General features: G+C 45.0%; 1 protein-coding gene across 4 annotated transcripts; it reads left to right on the forward strand.

Annotated features, from left to right (window-relative positions):
* LOC112254872 (msx2-interacting protein) lies at positions 1 to 19,743 on the forward strand. 4 transcript variants are annotated; one of them, XM_024427797.2, is made up of 15 exons: positions 1 to 294; positions 1,921 to 2,241; positions 4,915 to 5,403; positions 5,671 to 5,834; positions 6,127 to 6,327; positions 6,477 to 6,640; positions 6,765 to 6,890; positions 7,039 to 7,152; positions 7,254 to 7,367; positions 7,455 to 7,555; positions 7,683 to 15,270; positions 15,396 to 15,479; positions 15,637 to 15,831; positions 16,536 to 16,694; positions 18,468 to 19,743. In XM_024427797.2, the coding sequence occupies exons 1-15, from the start codon at positions 209 to 211 to the stop codon at positions 18,597 to 18,599; spliced, it is 10,038 nt and encodes a 3,345-aa protein (XP_024283565.1). In that variant the 5' UTR covers positions 1 to 208; the 3' UTR covers positions 18,600 to 19,743. The 4 variants fall into 4 exon arrangements, with proteins under 4 accessions (XP_024283565.1, XP_024283566.1, XP_024283567.1 ...); XM_024427798.2 differs by having other exon boundaries at positions 5,674 to 5,834; XM_024427799.2 differs by having other exon boundaries at positions 2 to 294; positions 6,489 to 6,640.
* Positions 19,744 to 20,036: the final 293 nt, after the last annotated feature.

Genomic DNA, 20,036 nt, shown 5'->3' on the forward strand with positions numbered 1-20,036 from the left:
GCAAATCATGAGAAACGAAGCCGTCGTCACAGGGAAGAACACACACACACATTCGGAGGCATTGGAACCGAGCTTACTAGGCCAAGATAAAAAAAAAAAAATTTTTTACACGGAATCACTCGTCGTTCATTTTGTAAGGCGGACTTCCCGACCGGCGGAGATCAAAACTTGCTAGAGCATATGTGTATGAAGGGGGAAAGTAACGTACATGATGGTTCGGGAAACCAGGCACCTTTGGGTGGGAAATTTACCCGAACATGTTCGAGAGGAGAAAATTGTCGAACATTTTAAACGGTAAGTTACGCAAGAGGAGAGGCAGCGCGCTCTGTGTCCAATAGCTAGCTATCTGAGCTAGCTAACGTTAGCCATCTTCAAGATACAACACCAAATGGTCTCTGTTGTTTAAGATTTCCCCCCCCGTGATATTTTTTAACAAACACACAACATACCAGAATTTCACAATTTATTGGAATCCAGCAAGCTGAAATGTCACTGCATGCTAGCTTGTCAGCTAACTAGCTACCATTTTGTCGTTTGCTCACTTGATATACGTTAACGACGTCGCTAGCTACATCAGTTAATGCCTTGGTAACTAGTTCAGCAAGCTAGCAGAAATATAGCTAACATACTAGTTAGGAAGCAAATTTTATGATTGAAGGATGTGGTAACACATCTACTAGTTATGTTTAGTAGGGGCTATGTGTTAATCATTAGTCGGATTACTGAATAATGCGAAGTCATCTAACTTTATCGCTAAATGCATGGTTTCTCCACGTTCCTCCGATGCTACTGCTAGCTTCGTTAGCTGCCATAATTACCTAGCGGACGATATCGGGTTTGATTGCCTGGCGGCGAGTTCATCAACGTGCTAACACGATGAAAGCCCTCGTGTAACATATGGGCTTCTTGATTCTATCGCTCGTTCAATGCATAATTCATCACGCCTTAACTGCAATGTTTAGCGGTTCATATGGTCCGAAAAGTGGCTACCATAATTATCAATCTCTCTGCTCGATCCTTAAGCGTGTGCCAGGTAACGTTATTGGATCACTCAATATTCTAATGCTTTAAAGTGGCAAGGAGGTAGCTACTTTCTTGCGGTTATAATACGTTATTTGAAACTATTTACATCGTAATCAACTACTTTGAGCCTAACGTTAGGTTCTTTGAACTGGCTTTCAGCCAAATGCCAGATTCAGTGAACATGAGCACTGTGTACACCAACACATGGATCTAGTGTTTCAGTGAAAGTGTGCAACTCTTGAAGAACCAACATTTGAGTTCTTGGCATTTTTTCAGTGACTTCAAAATAACAGCAGAACACCCTATTTTCACACTAATAATAGATTCCTATTAAAGCATAATTGTAATTTATAGGTTCCACTGACCCTCATATTCTATGTAAGATGATTTAGTAAAGGAATAGAACAACTTTAAGTTGAGAAAAGTAATTTTATTTTTTAAAAGTTCACTACAGAAAGGCACCAAAATGCTTGGGCCTCCATTTTTAAAGGGAAAGTCCACTCAAAAGTATTGTTTTTGTGGGGTTTTTTCTTTGTCCACTGTTGATAGAGTCCCAATGCTTTGCATGTCAGCAGTCAAGTTTTCAAGATATTGGACTTTAAAGAAGTAAAGTGTCACCGGCCACATCATCATGCCGGTGACTCTGCTTCTTGAAAGTTTAATATCACACACACACACTCACACACACATATATATTTAATGAGTGGATTTTCCCTTTAATGCTAATTTGACTAATTGGCTGCCAGGCAAAATTGTGCTCCTGTGCTTTCTTTGCTGTTTAAAAATCTAGCTACTAGGCTAGCTTTTATATTATTGTGCTTATCATAAGTCTGAATGGACGTGTACATAGTATCTCAATAGTGTGACATATTTTCTCTCATTGTTCTTGCTCCTCAGCTATGGACGTGTCGAGAGTGTCAAGGTCCTGCGGAAGCGAGGGTCGGAGGGCGGCGTGGCAGCCTTTGTGGATTTTGTGGATATCAAAAGTGCACAGAAGGCTCACAATGCTGTCAACAAGATGGGGGACAGAGACCTGCGCACTGACTACAACGAACCTGGGTCTGTCCCTAGTGCTGTTCGGGGCCTTGATGACAACCCCCCTTCGAGCAGTCACGGGCGGGATGTTTCAGGATTCTCTAGGGGGGCAGTGGGTCCAGTGTTTGGCCCCCCAGTGTCCCTCCACACCAGAGAGGGGCGGTATGAACGGATAAGAGACTGGTAAGTGGACATAGTCTCCCTCTGAAGTACTGGGGGATCGTGGTGTCAGTAAAAATATATATATATTTTATCCCGCAATAACATAATTTCATTGTTGGGTTATTAATAAATCAAGGGCAATAGATTCCTTACAGTTTTACATAAAGGTAACCTAGGGAACAATCCCTTTACCATCCGCACAGACCTGGCCTTTTTTTCCTGGGTCTAAGTTAATTGTTTATGCTAATCTATTGGTCATTAAAGAGGTATGGATGTATGAAGTATTATTCAAAATTTTGGATTTATTATGTGAGACGTATCCTGCTTTCACGTTGGATATTACACCTGTGGGGAATATCCTGGTGAGTTTGGATATCACATTTGTTGGATTTTATCCTGGTGAGTTTTCGGATATTTTTATTTTACAAACCATGGATTCTAACCGCGATTTACCTGGGATCGTCGTTCTTTGGAAGTAAATCGGTGCCTGGATGGATTAAATACCCCTATATTTTCTTGAGAATTATATTCAGGCAGGTTTATTCACCTATGGACTATTCATCAGAGAAGACAGGGAGGATTGTCGTTTTTTCCTCACCACCTTTCCACTGCTGGGCAGAAAGCATTTTTCTGGAAGTCTCCAAACCAAGGATATCTGCTATTCGTCTGGATTTAAATAACATCATGGACCAAGGGATGTAAGTTGCCATCGTAAGGATGTAAGTTGGCTAGTTGTCATCACAGGGCCCCATCAATGCATCATTCACAGCTAGTTGATCATTTTCAGACAAGGGAATTTACATTTTACAGGGTATAATTGTAATTTAGTATGGAGTTTATATCAAAAGGAACTAAAGAGAAACTGAGGAGTAACAGAACACCTATCTAGAAATTCCATTGGAATATTTTTCAGAGAGCGATGGCCATGAAGACAACTGAAGACATGCATTATGGATGTACCTGCCTCATGGAAGTAACCCCCACATTGGATGTAAGGATGTTGGGTATAGGATGTACACAGGTGTAACCGCACTTCTTTTGTTGGATTACTCTGCTTCAGTGTGGATTTAGCTGTATATCCTCTCAGCATCAGTATTTGGGGTTACTAACAAAGAACAGAAACGTCTGCATTTTCAAAGAAAACCGAATGAAGCCTGAAGATGTCATCTACACAGTGATGGGAGTAGACTTGTCTATTTTCCCCTTGGGATATGTAATAGTGCTATTTTAAGGAATTAATTACGTTGCAGTGGACTAGGATTATTCTGTGCATTATGGTGAGAGAAGATACTGTTTTTTTACTGGAGGGTATGCAAACTGGATTGCTAGTTTTGAAGAGGAATAATACAGAGCTCTATTTTGGACAGTAATATGCAGACAACTCAGACTTGTTCCTTTTTTCTAGCAAGTTGGATATGTTTTCAGTCTATCCTGTCCTCTAGTGTCACTTTTGAAATGCACCGCTATGCCCTTAAGTGTGACTCATGTTTTTTTTTTTTTTCAAAAGAAACCTGTATCAATCGTTGTCATAAAAAATCAATTTCTTTGGTTGTTTTCTTTCTTTTTACATCAAACGAAGAGATTAAGAGATGGTGGATTATACCTAAGATGCCTACCCTGCCCAGTGTTCTACTCGAACAGCAGACTCTATACACATGAAGACAAAATAACCTTTTTGCTCAAGTTTTTTATTTTTTTTAATCCAAATGATTTTTTATTTTTTTATTCCGGCTCACACAATTCTGACGACCTAGATTGTATTTGGGATTATAGGTTCGGTTACTGCTTTTGGAAAAGGTTGGTATTGTCCTGCCCACTGCGTCTCTTTCCTCGTCTCCTGCACTAATTGTTAGAGCTTTTAGAGAGAAAATATGCAGCTGCTTGGGCCAGAGGGCTTGTTTTTCTTTCTCTTCCTTGCTCTCTTTTTCTTTTCTGTCACTTTTTCTGTCTCTCTCTCCCTTTCTTGCTTTTTCTCTTAGTTACTAGGTGGCTTAATATAGACTAGTTAAGATCTAGCAGGTCCACCAGGATTTCCCTCAACTGCCAAGACCCACTGTTCTTACTTAATTCAGAAATTGTATTTGATCTCAGTAGGAACTCACTTGCTCATTCTGACAAATGTGATATGACACAGCTTCTAGATAATTGGAATAAATGCAAATGATGGAGTTCAATAGTTTCACAGATGCGGTTGTGTTACGTTTGGCCAACAAAGAAATTCTCACAATGTGTGTTCATGCATTTTTGAGTCTCAAGCATGGCCCTTATGAAACTAAACCTATCCCAGGGTTACCTTACTCTATGCTAGAGCTGGGACGATAAATAGAAAGTTATTGACACCAATCAGTTATCGCAGGAATTTTGCTGGTATCGTTCATTACGATAAGTAGCCTATACTAGAGAAATGCGTAGTTTGAAATGAAATAAGTTTGAATTGACCAAATGCCCCTCGTGTATTCTATTGCTTCTACTGGAATCGCAAATGATTGGCCTGTATCTTCATAGACCCGTGTTCAGCGGGGTCCCTGTTTGTGTGTATTTAAGTTGACATTTTAACAGTGCACTGCCTATTTTAAACTTCATTGTTTGTTGGAACTAATCTGTATTTTTGGAGTCACACTAACACTCGCCCTCTCTATATCTACTCTGTCTCTCTCCCCTATCCATCCATCCTTTGCCTGTGTCTTCCACCAGCTCAGAGACCCGGGAGCGTGCATATGATCACAGCCCCTATGGACACCATGAGCGCACTGGCACTTTTGATAGACAGCGCCACTACAACGCAGACTATTACCGTGATCGCACCATGTTTGCAGCTGGAGTTAGCCCTGGCCCTGGAAGTAGCAGTGCAATGGGTGGGAGCTTTGAAACCCCAGAGCCTCATTTTGAGTCCAGGATCCGAGGAGATCCCTTCACCTTGTCTAGTGCTGCACGCCGCGACCCCTATCGAGATGACAGGGGGCGTCGTGTTGACAGGACTTACCATCACCGCCGCAGTCGATCATCTCATTCCTCACAGTCTCGACACCCCTCCCCGCAAAGGACCACGGGACAAACACCCAAAGCCCCCCATTCCCCCAAAAGAGCCCCCCTCTCCCCAGAAAGAGGTCCGTGCTCTAGGTCCCGCAGTAGGTCCTCTAGCTCTGATTCTGTCAGCAGCACCAGCAGCACTGGCAGTGGCAGGTAGGATGTGCTTTTGTGATGGTGTGGATGTTATTGTTTGTATGGATGGAGCACACATCAGTCAATTAGCCTATGTTGTAGAGAATGTAGCAAGATAAGGGAACATATTCCACTAATCCAGTTGTAAAATATCCTGCTTGACTCTAGGATTATGGAGAGAGTATCGCTGACTTGATGCATACAAATGTACCCTTTTATTTAGTCAAGTTAGCTGAAGACCCTCTGAACATTACCCCCTCTCTTTCCTCACATTTGTCCGTTTGGCAGCAGCGACTCAAACAGCAGTTCAAGTGAAGGGTCTCGTGCACGCTCTGTTCAGTCCTCTGCTACACATGCACCTCCCTCTCAGCCCTGTTCCATGGTGATGGAAGGTGATGAGCCACGCAGAAGCTTTGGCATCAGGGTCCAGAACCTACCAGTGCGTTCCACAGGTGAGTACCAAGTACCAATACCTAGCAGCATACTCATAAACATGCAGTCTGTCTGGACTTTGCTGTGCACCTTGACATTCTGGTTACACTTTGCTGGGCACCATGGCATTATGAAGGGGGTCACCAATAAATAGCGTAATCCTCTGCCATTTCGTGTCTACATGTTCAGCTGTAGAGGTAGCTAATCAAAGCATCCCCATTCTCCACCTTGACCTACATTTGATTTTGTCCCTCACGATGCAGCTACATGACCCATATCAAGCATCAATTAACTGTCCATTTCCCCTGCCAGACACAAGTTTGAAAGATGGACTGTTCCATGAGTTCAAGAAACATGGCAAAGTGACATCTGTGCAGATCCACGGGGCCTCAGAGGACCGATATGGTCTGGTGTTCTTCAGGCAGCAGGAAGACCAAGAGAAAGCCCTCAACGTCTCCAAAGGAAAGCTTTTTTTCGGCATGATGATCGAGGTTTCTGTCTGGAACGGCCCTGGTATGAAACTTTTTAGTGTCGTAATGTAACATCTGTAATTCTTTCATTATTTGAGCTTGGGCCTTAAATCCTAATGGAGTTGTAATGAGCGGTCATTCACATACTGTTGAGTGTACTTCTATTGTCTTGTTTAGTGATTGTAATAGAAGTCTTTCCCTCAGAAACTGAGAGCGAGAATGAATTCAGGCCATTAGATGGACGGATTGATGAATTCCACCCCAAGGCCACAAGGACCCTGTTTATCGGCAACTTGGAGAAGACCACCAGTTACCAACAGCTCCTTGATATCTTCCAGCGCTTTGGAGAGATTGTGGTATGTATGTTACTGCACACTGATGGGTTGTGCAAGTTAAATATCTCTTCTAAAAAAAAAAAAAATGCCAGAGAATTGCCTGTTTTCTTTTAAATATTTATTAATTTTGTCATCCCTCATACAGGATATTGACATTAAAAAAGTCAATGGTATTCCTCAATATGCCTTTGTGCAGTATTCTGATATTGCCAGTGTCTGCAAAGCTATAAAGAAGATGGATGGAGAGTATTTAGGGAGCAACCGGCTCAAGGTATTATTCATAAATCTATATTGCCCTTACCTCTAGTTATCCATGTTGGTACAAAATGAATTGAGTTCAGTGATACAGAACTACCCTCTGCAATTATTATTATTATTGTCAATGTTTTTACATCCTGTGTTTTTGGTCTCCTTTGCAGCTGGGTTTTGGAAAGAGTATGCCCACAACATGTGTTTGGCTGGACGGTTTGGCTTCCAACATCACAGAGCAATATCTCACACGCCACTTCTGCCGCTATGGACATGTAGTCAAGGTCTACCCTTTTTTCCCTCCCCAATGTTCTTGGAATCTGACATTTTTGATACTATATTAGAGAAGTTGTTCTCAACAAGATTTCTGCTTTTCTTCTTTTAGGTGGTGTTTGACAGGTTGAAGGGGATGGCTCTCATCTTGTATAACAACACAGATTTTGCACAGGCAGCTGTCAGGGAGACCAAAGGCTGGAAGATTGGAGGCAACAAAATAAAAGTATGAATAAATATGTTTCATTAATCAATCAGTGACTGACATTTTAACAGTAAACCAGATGAAGGGAGCTAATTTGTTTATTTGCAGGTGGATTTTGCCAGCCAAGAGAGTCAGATGGCTTTTTATCGCTCTATGCAGGCCTCGGGGCAAGACATTAGAGACTTCTATGAAATTCCAACTGAAAGAAGGTAAGGTTCACATTTGTAATGTGAGATGAATGGAGTGAATACTTTGAACTACTTGTTTTCTGGTGTACTTATTGGTTCTCACTTTTAAAAAAATTCCCCTCCTATTCCACAACCCCCTGCTTTACAGGGAGGAACGACCAAGACCTCCATACCATGAGTTCTCAGCAGAAAGAGCTTACTTTGAGAATGTACGCACCCCTGGCACCATTTACCCCGAAGACCCTCACAGAGACTACCCCGCCCGCAGCCGTGAGCGGTATTCGGAGTTGGAGCATTACCAGGGAGAACACTTTGACCCACGCTATCATGAGGACCCTCGGGAGTTCAGGGATTATCGAGATCCTTTTGAGCAGGACATTCGGAAATATACATACATCCAGAGGGAGCGAGAAAGGGAGCGGGAGCGCTTTGAGGCAGACCGAGTCAGGTGGAGCCCGTCTCATCCACGGCGCCCGATCACCCCTTCTGCCTCCCCTTCACCATCTGAGCGTGCTCCCAGAGACCCAGAGCGACAGGTCTACAGCCAGTCCTCTGAGCGAAGTGGTAGTTGCAGCTCACTCTCACCACCACGCTTTGACAAGGCTGACAAGGCTCCTCCATTGGAACATGGAGCCAGCTCTAAGAGTGAGAGGTTGGAAAAAGACGCCCACTTGGTTGAACCTGAGCGTGGAGCTGGGGCTGAGAAAAGCAAGCGGGGAAGACGAAAGGAGAAAGGTGACAAAGAAAAAGGGGAGAAGAGTAAATCAAGGAAAGGAAAGGTGCAATCTCCTGGCATCCCACCATCTGAGACCAAGCTAGATCCCAGCCTGGATGGAGGCTCTGGAAGGGGAAAGGTGTCGGACCAAGACAGCCTTGAGAGACAGATATATAAAGGTGACAATGACCCTCCTCCTTCAGATCTGACAGCGACAACCTCTCGCCATGAGCCTGTAAAAAGTGAGAGACTTGAGTCAGGGAAAGGTGAGATCGCAGACAAGGATGTTAAAACACGATCCAAGAAACACCAAAAGTCTGACACTGGAAATGATGGGAAAGATCCATCACTGGATTCTGATCGGCTGGCTGCGAGAAAGAGGCGCTTTGGAGATGCCAGTGGGAGGACCATTCGGCAGAAGAGGAGAAGGCTGGAGGATGGGAGTCAACCCCCAGACTTTGGAGCAAGCACTGCCTTTTCAAAAGAGACGGATGGCGACAATAAGGCTCAACAAAAAGACTCCCAGCGGAGGGATTCAAGATCCAAAACGGAGAGGCTGGTGTTTCCTGGTAGTCAGGATCCTGTAATGAGAGGACAGGAAGCTCTGCCCGAGGGGAGCATGGACCCTATAGACTCAAAATGCCACAGCATGTCTAGAAGGTTCTCCCACGATGGGAACATGGATCAGGATAATGCAAGAGATCAAGATCCACCAAGCCCTTTCAAATATGGTGCACTGGACAATGACACGGGTGTCAAGGAAGAGCCTCTGGATATTGACCTCTCCCAGAGTTACCGCAAACAGATGGAGCAGAGGAGACTTCACCAACAGCTCCAAGAGCCAGACAAACAAGAAAAACCAGGAAGTCCACAAGACTTAGAAAGGGAGGATCTTGAACACCGCAGTCTGGTACATGAAGTGGGCAAGCCACCTCAAGACGTCACAGATAATTTCCCATCTCATAAACTCAAGAAACTAGAGCAATTTGATGCAGATATTAGTGCCAAGAGGGGGGACCGTGTCTACAGGAGCTTCCGGCAAAAGAGTGAAGATCCTGAGTGGAACAACACTGCATCTCCAGGCTTGCAACACTTCTCTCGTCGTGCTGAAGATCCTGAGTGGAACAACACTGCATCTCCAGGCTTGCAACACTTTTCTCATCATGCTGAAGAGGACTTTGCGGTATCTTCACACCTCAGGGAGGTTAAAACGGAGGATAAAAGCCACCCAGACCTGGAGCTGGCAGTCAAAAGGACACATACAATGCAAATGTCCAAGTCAAACACTCCTTTACAAATTAGTGAGGAAGAGCGGGAAAAACGTTGGGAAAGCAGAGTCAAGCAAGATTTTTTACCCGACTTAAACTTCTCAAGAGGCATTGCAAAAAATCCACACCATCGCAAGCGTTTGGAGTACGGAATTGTGCATGATTTGGAGCCTGGGGAAGTACGATCCGATTCTGAGGAGGATAGAGAGAACAAACCACACTCTCCTATGCCCTCTACTTCGGTACCTTTGTCTGACAGGCAGAGAGTGGACAGATTTTCAGACCCTAAGCTTGCCACCTTGGAAAGGATGAAGTTCTACTCCTTTGCACTTGACCAAACCATCACACCAGATACCAAGGCCCTGCTAGAGCGAGCAAAGTCTCTGTCCTCCTCTAGGGAGGACAACTGGTCTTTCTTGGACTATGATTCACACTTTGCTGGTTTACGCAGTAGGAAAGATACTGAAAAGGTTGAGTCAGCACCTCGACCTACACCCTCTTGGTACATGAAGAAGAAGAAAATTCGCAGTAGTGGGTCTGAAGACAAACTAGATGACCGGAAGGAAGAGCCCAAGCCCAAGCCAGAGGAACATGAACGCAGGGAACTGTTTGCCTCACGTTTCCTTCACAGCTCGATATTTGAGCAGGACTCAAGACGTCTTCAGCACCTTGAGCGAAAGCATGAGGACCCTGAGCAGAGTCAGGGTCAGCAAACTGGTCAGCAAGGCCCGGCAGACGGGCAGCCTGACACAGAACCAGTTGTCCTCTTCCATAGCCGCTTTTTGGAGTTCACACGGCTTCAACAGCAGAAAGACCAACCGCTACCGGATGTGAAAAAGGCAGATTCCATAGATGACAATAGGGTGGAGAAGTCACCTGAGGCAGAACAGCAACCTCTGCAGTTACCTAAAACCTCAGAACCTGTCATGGATCCAGAGATTAAACCTATTAGCCCAGCTGAGGACATGATTTCCCAGCCCCCACTTATGCCCAAGGAGATGTCTCGACCCAAGCAGATGTCTCCACCCCTTCCACCCAAGCAGATGTCTCCACCCAAGCAGATATCTCCACTCCTTCCACCCAAAGAGATGTCTCCACCAGTGGAAACACGTGTCATGTTTACTCCATCCCTAGAGCCAGCTGCTCTAGAACCTTTGACTAAAGAAGAAAACATAAAAAATGAACAGCTCCCTCCCCTCCCGCAAATGTCTCCCCATTCGATGTCTCCCCCTGCTTCTGTTAATTTAGTAGCCCCCGAGCCCATTCGTTTGGTGAGAAAAGTTAAAAGATTCCCTAGTGAAGAGAAATCTAAAGATATAGCTCAGGATATTAAAACATTGACCCCTGAGCAGTCTTCCAACAGTGATTGCCATATTCATAAAACGTTATTGAGTCGTTCTGAGCTTGAGCTGGCACCTCCTGAATTACCACCTGAATTGAGAAGTTCCACACCACCTAACCTTGTTGATGAGATGTCAAAAGAGGATACCAACACTGAAGATACAGACACTCATACAGAGGTGGAAAAGAAACTTGATCTTAATCAGATACAGGTGCTTGTTGATAATGAAACCAGGGATGAGTCAATTTCACCACAGAAGTCCAAGAACAAAAAGAGTAAGTCTCCTACTCAAGTCCCACTGACTCCTTTGGTTTCAGCAAATAGTTCAGAGAAACCACTTACACGCAAGAGTGAACGCACAAAGCGTGCATCATCCCCTAGAGCGGAGTCTTTGAAGGGAAGCTTGGATTCCAAATCCACAGGCAAGTCTCCCATACATGGTGCAGACCCCGAGCATGGCACAGAGCAAAGTATATATGTTGGAAGAGCAAGACGTAGAAATGTGAAATCTGTATATGCCACCCCAGTTGAGGAAGATGCCACTAAGGGGGCTGGAAAGGATGTAACTGAGTCACCACGTTCTGCACGAAAGCGAGGTGGAGACAAAGAAGCTGCCCCTCAGCAACCATTAGAACAGGATTCACTTGCACCTATCACCTCAAGGCGGGGACGTCCTCCTAAGAATCGTCAAAAAGGAGAGGACATGTTAACAGCTAAAGGGGATAGATCAAAAATGGAGACCAAGGATACGGACTCCAATGAATCAGAGAGTAGTGAAAGAATCTCAAAAGTGTCAAAAAGCAGACATTCTCCTCATGGTCATAAAGTGTTGGCAAGTCAGTTACCCACACCCACAGTGACTGGATCCAGTAGGAAGGGGGGAAAAACTGAGCCCCCTGAAGATGTTGCTCAACCGATAGATTTTACAGAGGAGGACAATTTGGCCATGCCAGATTCCACTGTCTCATGTAAAGAAGATTCTGTGGTGCCAGTTGTGACAAAAAAAGAGAATGTCAAGCAACAACTAGGAACAGAGAAATCAAGAGATCAAGACGGGCAGAAAATTGACGCTATTGCCGAGAAAGCCAGTGGAACTAAATTAGGTGAGAAAGAGACTGAACCTCCAGTCATGGAAGAACAGCCTGTTTTGGAGAAGAGTGGGAGAGGAAAAGCCCCACGCTTGACACGGATTCCAAAATCTCCTGTCCTCAAGAACCTCAAGATCAGACTAAATGTCACTGAGGTGAAAGATTTACTTCAAATGGGGGATGAAGAACCCGGAAATCAGGATGATTCTTCTAAAAAGACTAAACCAGGCGAACCTACTAATGACCCATTATTATTAGAGTCTAGTCCAGGACAAGATGTGAGTTCTAGCAACGAGGATAAAGATGGGGTGACATCAGAGAATAAGCCTCCAATAGATCCTAAAACGTTGCTACAACAGGAACAGGAGCTGGAGCAAGCTGTGGAGAACATTGCTAAACTGACAGACCCAACCCTCCCAGCTGAGCCACCCACTCCACCTGCCCAACCACCTGCAGAATTAAAAATTGAGACTGAGGAAGACAAACCAGCCAATCCTGCTAGTGAGTATGAACTTGCTGCTGCAATTGATTCCATTATGGGTGAGGATATAGCCGTCCCTCTGCCTCAAGAGCCGGTAAATAGTGCTGTTGTGGATTCAGATCTAGAGATTCCAACCTTCATCCAGCCGACCAAGGGAGCTGAACCTGTGACTAACATATCTCCTGTTCAGGGGGAGTCCTTTTTCCCAACCACACCCAGGAAAGGTGCTAAGGGCAGAGCTAAAACACCAAAGCGGTCTAAGAGCCAAAAGTCTAACAAAAAGGATGCTGTAAAAGAAAGTTCATTAGAACCGGAGAACACCCCTGTTATCACATCAGACAGCACACCCTCCAACGAACAGCCTGTTCCAGAAAGTATTCCCTCATCTACAGTTGCTGGTGTCATTACAGCCACCTCTTGGAAGCCTGAAACGGCACATTTGGCTCCCAAGACTACAGACATGCCTAAAGAATCAAAGTTGCCTCCAGCCCCTGCAGAGCAACCTCCACCTAAACATCTGAAACCTGTCTGCCCCACAACCAAAAGTCCCACTCTCACCAAGCCTCATACACAACCACCACCACCGGAGTGCATCTCACCCTCACTTTCTCCACCCCCAACCCGGCCAAACATCAGAACCACACAGCCAATCAGGATCCCAGTTTCCCCACCAGATTGGCTCAACCAGTCCAAGGATGCAATTGTCCCTTCCTCTCCTAGAGCATCAGCAGCTCCCGTAGAGAACCCAGGACTTCCCCTTGACACTGAGCACATGGAGACTGATCACAACATCAGTGACTTGCGTAGGATTCTCATGAAGCACAAAAATGTTTCACTCCCAGTCCCATGCAGTAGTACTGTTCCTTCCAATCAGGGCACCTCGTCCCTTAGGGATCCTCCACATCCTTCTGATAGTAATACTCCAATGGTTGTTGTACCTAGTAAGGCCCCTCTAAATGACAACAGGCTACCATCTCATCCAGCTCAGCCTGTAGTCCGGCCCCCAGCCTCACTACCATCCCCTGAGTCGAAGTCTGTGATTTCTGTTATCGCCTCCACTGCCACTTCTGTTATCAGTCGTGTTTGCAATCCACCCGACATGGAGAAAGTTAATATGTCGGTTGACAGAAATCCCTGTGTGGACATGCCACTTCCCAAGCAGGCATACAGGCCGCCCAGCATGGAGGACAGGGACAGTAGTCTGTACCATGGACCATCAGTTGGTGAGGAGGGTGGAAGTGCTGGGAGGTACTTGGTTGAGAGCTCCGGTCTGGGTACGGGCTCTATCCCAGGTCTAAGGGTGAATACCTCAGAGGGAGTGGTGGTGCTGAGTCACTCAGGGCAGATCAAGGAGGGACCACAGAGGATCAGTGCCAAAATCAGCCAGATCCCACCAGCTACTGCAGTTGACATGGAATCTCAGCAGCTTGTGTCCATGCCCCAAATAAAACAGGAGATGTATACCCACTCCCAGTCAAACACTCCAAAGTGTCCTCAAATGCAGACAGACCATGGGCATCCTAAGACGCAACAACCTGTGTCTGCTATTAAACAAGAAAACACTGGTATGGAAAAGTTAGAATCTCCCTACCCATCAGGGCCTCAAGGAGTTGTGAAGAGGCTCCAGCAGACGGTTAGTAGTCCACAAGTGATGGGTTACCATCATCCAGAGTTCACAATGTTATTGAAGCATCCAAAAAAAGTGGATGGGGCTGATGCTATGACTGCTGATGGGAGTAAACCATCTTGGAACTCTGCCATAAGTCCTGCAATGAGCCCCCACTTGCCCTCTCCGGCTGGCAACCACGTAGGCTTTGTTTCCGGCTCGGCCACTGACAGAACTCCATCACATCTCAGTGGGGTCAAACAGGAGCCCCGTTCTCCTCGCAAGTCAGGCCACCCACACTCTCCGTTCACTAAAGTGTCCTCTCCCATTGGCGGCTCCTCTCCGAAAGGCCTCCCTGGGATGCTGCCCTCTGGCCTTCCCGCCATGCAGCAGTATGTCACCAGTGTCCACCACCCTGAGCAGTCTGTTATCATGCAACCTCACAGTGCTCACAGTGGCATTGGCAGGATGTCACCCCATCGTGTCTCCCAAGCAATCCCCATGGGGCACCTTGTCCAAGGAGAGGTCAGGGTGAACACACCACCCCTCTCTGTGATGAGTTTTGGGATGCATGGAGACCCTCTTGCCTCTCCCTGGTCTGGTCCTCTCCAGCAATGTCCCACCTCGCCCCAGGCGGTAGGCAGAGACATGGTCCTCAAGGTTAACCCTGGGAATGTAAGGGGCCACGAGGGAGAGCAAGAGGATGCCAGACGCTTCCATCAGGCCACAGGGAGACCATCTGCCCCTCAGCTGAAACCAGAGACTATGCAGGTGGATCCCCGCGGAGCTCTACGTAGTGGGCTACAGCTGGACCCGTACATGTCACCCAGGGACATGCGTGTGCTCATGCACCACCCGCAGGGAGAGCGCTCTGCCTCAGAACCACACCAGGGACACATCCAAGAGACTGTCCCCCCCTCTTCGACATCTACCAATATCACATTGTCCCTGTCCCCCAGGGCACATCTGCTGACTAAAGGTGTTTCTGAGAAGGATGGCACAAAGCCACAGGAGGTCAAGAGCCCACACTCTCCTCTGAAGGATGGGATGATGGGGATTCGGCCATCTATGGCCGCCATGGCGTCCCCACAAAGGGTGCAGTTGCTGCCATCAGGGACCGGAGCTTCCTTCTCAGAGTATCCAGGAATGTACAGCAACACCCGGGCCGTCCATTCCCAGATCCCAGAGACTTCTTTTGGGGTCAACCAGGCACCTATCAACATCACTTCTGCCTTAGTGAGTTAAACACTATTCAGTGTACTGTATCTCTGCACAATTTTGATAATGATCATGGGGTAGTGTCTTGAATGATGTTTGGAAAAACAACTTGTTTATACTAAAATCACTCTTCTGGGCCTCAGGGTACAGACCCCAGCCAGTCACAAGCTGATGGCAAGGTGAAACAAGTTGGACACCAACCTGTCAACATGGTGCAGCTGCTCACGGTGAGTCACTTAAGGATTTATGGAAATGGGGAACAGACAGCGAATTAGAGACAGTAAAACCAGAATGACAACTGAACAGGATTTTTGTTTTTATATTTTAAATATTTACAAAAATAAATAGCATTTTGCATCACTGTTTTATTTTCTGTTTGAGCAGAAGTACCCGATAGTGTGGCAAGGGCTGCTAGCACTGAAGAATGACCAAGCTGCTGTCCAGTTGCATTTTGTCTGTGGCAACAAAGCATTGGCTCTACGATCGCTGCCCTTACCAGAGGGAGGAGCGCTGCTTCGGATCGTCCAGAGAATGAGACTTGAGGCATCACAACTGGATGGTGTGGCTAGAAGAATGACGGTAAGTTAGTTTCCCTATCATGAGGATGAGTCCATCCTAAATTGTGTTAACTTGGCCCAGTGTAAGTGGATGCAAACAGCAAGTGAGTGGATGCTACTTGATGAGGAGCACTGTTCACTAACCTAGTCACTAAACTAGTCACTCGGTAACTAAAGTAATGGTCCAATCATTAAGGACTGGCGAGATGGCGCCGATAGACATGGTCGCCCTGTTCATGGCTCATAAGCAACTTTAGTGTACATTTTTTTTGTGTTATTTCTCACATTATTAGCTCAGAACGTCCTTTGCACTATCACATACAGCCGGAAATAACTTTTGGATATTAGAGCGGCACTAACATTCCTGAATTGGAGCATTTGTTCATACCGCTTCCAAGTATATTACTCGCTAATGTTCAGTCCCTGGACAATAAAGTAACACTCTGAAATACGGAATCATGGCTCTCTCCGGATATACTGTCCCTGTCCATATAGCCAGCTGGGTTCTCAGTACATTGCACAGACAGGAATAAAGAACTCTCCTGGGAAAAATAAGGCAGAGATGTATGTTTCATGCTTAAATCCTCTTTGGGCTGAGATCCCGCTAACAGGTGTCCACTTACTTTTGGTAGTGAATGCGACCAATTCAATTTTAAGGAAGAAATTCTCAAGTTCATGTACATCACATGTCTGTTTTAATGTGTTTTTTTTTTCTGTTTTCTGCAGGGGGAGAGTGAGTTCTGTCTCCTGCTAGCTCTGCCTTGTGGACGGGACCAGGACGATGTCCTGAATCAGACCCAGGCCCTAAGGACCGCTTTCATAAACTACTTGCAGGCCAAGCTGGCTGCAGGCATCATCAATGTCCCCAACCCAGGCTCCAATCAGGTGAGTCTCTCTGCTTGTTTGTTACTGTAGATGTCTGTCTGTTTTTGCAAACATTTAGCCTGGTTTTTGATAACTTCACATTTACATACAGTGTGGGGAAAAAAGTATTTAGTCAGCCACCAATTGTGCAAGTTCTCCCACTTAAAACGATGAGAGGCCTGTAATTTTCATCATAGGTACACTTCAACTATGACAGACAAAATGAGAGAAAAAAATCCAGAAAATCACATTGTAGGATTTTAAATGAATTTGTTTGCAAATTATGGTGGAAAATAACTATTTGGTCACCTACAAACAAGCAAGATGTCTGGCTCTCACAGACCTGTAACTTCTTATTTTAAGAGGCTCCTCTGTCCTCCAGTCGTTACCTGTATTAATGGCACCTGTTTGAACTTGTTATCAGTATAAAAGACACCTGTCCACAACCTCAAACAGTCACACTCCAAACTCCACTATGGCCAAGACCAAAGAGCTGTCAAAGGACACCAGAAACAAAATTGTAGACCTGCACCAGGCTGGGAAGACTGAATCTGCAATAGGTAAGCAGCTTGGTTTGAAGAAATCAACTGTGGGAGCAATTATTAGGAAATGGAAGACATACAAGACCACTGATAATCTCCCTCGATCTGGGGCTCCACGCAAGATCTCACCCCGTGGGGTCAAAATGATCACAAGAACAAACGGTGAGCAAAAATCCCAGAACCACACGGGGGGACCTAGTGAATGACCTGCAGAGAGCTGGGACCAAAGTAACAAAGCCTACCATCAGTAACACACTACGCCGCCAGGGACTCAAATCCTGCTGTGCCAGACGTGTCCCCCTGCTTAAGCCAGTACATGTCCAGGCCCGTCTGAAGTTTGCTAGAGAGCATTTGGATGATCCAGGAGAAGATTGGGAGAATGTCATATGGTCAGATGAAACCAAAATATAACTTTTTGGTAAAAACTCAACTCGTTGTGTTTGGAGGACAAAGAATGCTGAGTTGCATCCAAAGAACACCATACCTACTGTGAAACATGGGGGTGGAAACATGCTTTGGGGCTGTTTTTCTGCAAAGGGACCAGGACGACTGATCCGTGTAAAGGAAAGAATGAATGGGGCCATGTATCGTGAGATTTTGAGTGAAAACCTGCTTCCATCAGCAAGGGCATTGAAGATGAAACGTGGCTGGGTCTTTCAGCATGACAATGATCCCAAACACACCGCCCGGGCAACGAAGGAGCGGCTTCGTAAGAAGCATTTCAAGGTCCTGGAGTGGCCTAGGCAGTCTCCAGATCTCAAACCCATAGAAAATCTTTGGAGGGAGTTGAAAGTCCGTGTTGCCCAGCAACAGCCCCAAAACATCATTGCTCTAGAGGAGATCTGCATGGAGGAATGGGCCAAAATACCAGCAACAGTGTGTGAAAACCTTGTGAAAACTTACAGAAAACGTTTGACCTCTGTCATTGCCAACAAAGGGTATATAACAAAGTATTGAGAAACTTTTGTTATTGATCAAATACTTATTTTCCACCTTAATTTGCAAATAAATTCATAAAAAATCCTACAATGTGATTTTCTGGATTTTTTTTCTCATTTTGTCTGTCATAGTTGAAGTGTACCTATGATAAATTACAGGGCTCATCTTTTTAAGTGGGAGAACTTGCACAACTGGTGGCTGACTAAATACTTTTTTGCCCCACTGTACAAATTAAATGTTATGTTTTACATTTTGGAGCGGTCTTTAGATCGCATAGTCTTTCAACTGATCCATTTTTATCTCTCTTCTCCAGCCTGCCTATGTGTTGCAGATATTTCCACCATGTGAGTTTTCAGAGAGCCACTTATCCCGGCTAGCCCCTGACCTCCTCAACCGGATCTCCAATATCTCCCCTCACCTCATGATTGTCATCACCTCTGTGTAACAACCCACCCCCCTCCAGAGGGGAAAAGGAACCACATCTTCTTATTAGTGGATGTACACCAAGTTGAGCCTCAGGAAACAAGAGGAATGGCAGGATCTTTGCTCCTGGAGACACTGGGAACATTTGGGAATAACGTGCTATTCAAACTTTTTCCAAGTCATGTCTTTTCTTTTTTTTCTCCACACCTGTCTGGTATTTTTGTCCTTCTCAAAAGAGCGAGCTCAGGGATGGACTACACCAGAACCCTATATCTCTGCTGTATTTGTATTTATTGGGGAGTTTTATTTTTACGTAGGGAGTTACTTTGAAGAAAAAATGTTGATGTTTGATGAATAAGAAGAATGAGTGACTTCGTGGGTGGCCTTTTATTCTTCATAATTTTAATGATTTATGTTCATTTTTAAAATTCTTCATAAGAAAGGATCATGGAAGCCATTAAACAATGGCAAAAATAGACATTTCAAGGTGTTTTTAAGTACAGTGATTATGTACAAACAAATTTCATTGTTCAGCCTTTCCCATAGAGGAAGAAGGAACTTTCAAAACTTTTAGGGCACGTCTCAAATGGCATCCTATTTCTTATATGGTGCACTACTTTGGGCCCTGGTCAAAAGTAATGCACCGTATGGGGATAGGGTGCCATTTGGGATGCACTGAGATCTTGTAGAGAGGACTGTATCAGCCTAACAAACCCCTTTTGATTCCACCAGCTCTGTTCCATTTCTCTACTTAAACAAGACAAGGCTGTTCCCTTCCATCTGTTTCCGCATTATACGACCAACAGTGGGATTTAAGAGTTTTTGGAATACTGGACTCTGTAAATATTTTAAATATTTAAAACTGACAAAGTAGAACTTGGGACAACTTGACACCAAGAGACTTCCATCCAACCATGGAAATACAAGGATGAATTAATTGGGGGTGTAAGGAAGGACTGAGGGAAATCCCTTTGTGGTGTAAATAGTTGTGACACAGCAGGTTGGAATACTTGTGTGGAGTTTGCTGAGGGCACTTCACATTTTGTTACTCAAATAAAAAGTTAATCCAGAAAACTAAAACAGTCATGAGCTCTTTCATCTGGATGTTTTTTTTTTCTTGTTTCTCTTTGAGATGCTGTCTGTTTGAAATAAATATTTGAACATTGTGTAAATATAATCTGAGTTTTCTACTAACATTTTTTTTTTTGCTGGGGATGTATATTCTGTTGCAGTGCAGTTGAAGTCTACTTCTGCATCCCTAACAGCTGGGTTAGGTTTATGTAACATATTGATAGGATGCGGTAGTGGATTATGTGATTTATTTTTTTCCCCCCCTTCAGTCAGCCAGTTCGTTTTGCATGACCCGGGTGGGTGATTTCAGTTAAGGACCAATGGAACTGTCTAAAATGTGCAAACTCCGCCTATCCAACTTGCCCGTTTGCAAATGCATTCCATTATG

The sequence above is a fragment of the Oncorhynchus tshawytscha genome, linkage group LG07, assembly GCF_018296145.1.
Source record: "Oncorhynchus tshawytscha isolate Ot180627B linkage group LG07, Otsh_v2.0, whole genome shotgun sequence".
Lineage (NCBI taxonomy): Eukaryota > Metazoa > Chordata > Actinopteri > Salmoniformes > Salmonidae > Oncorhynchus > Oncorhynchus tshawytscha.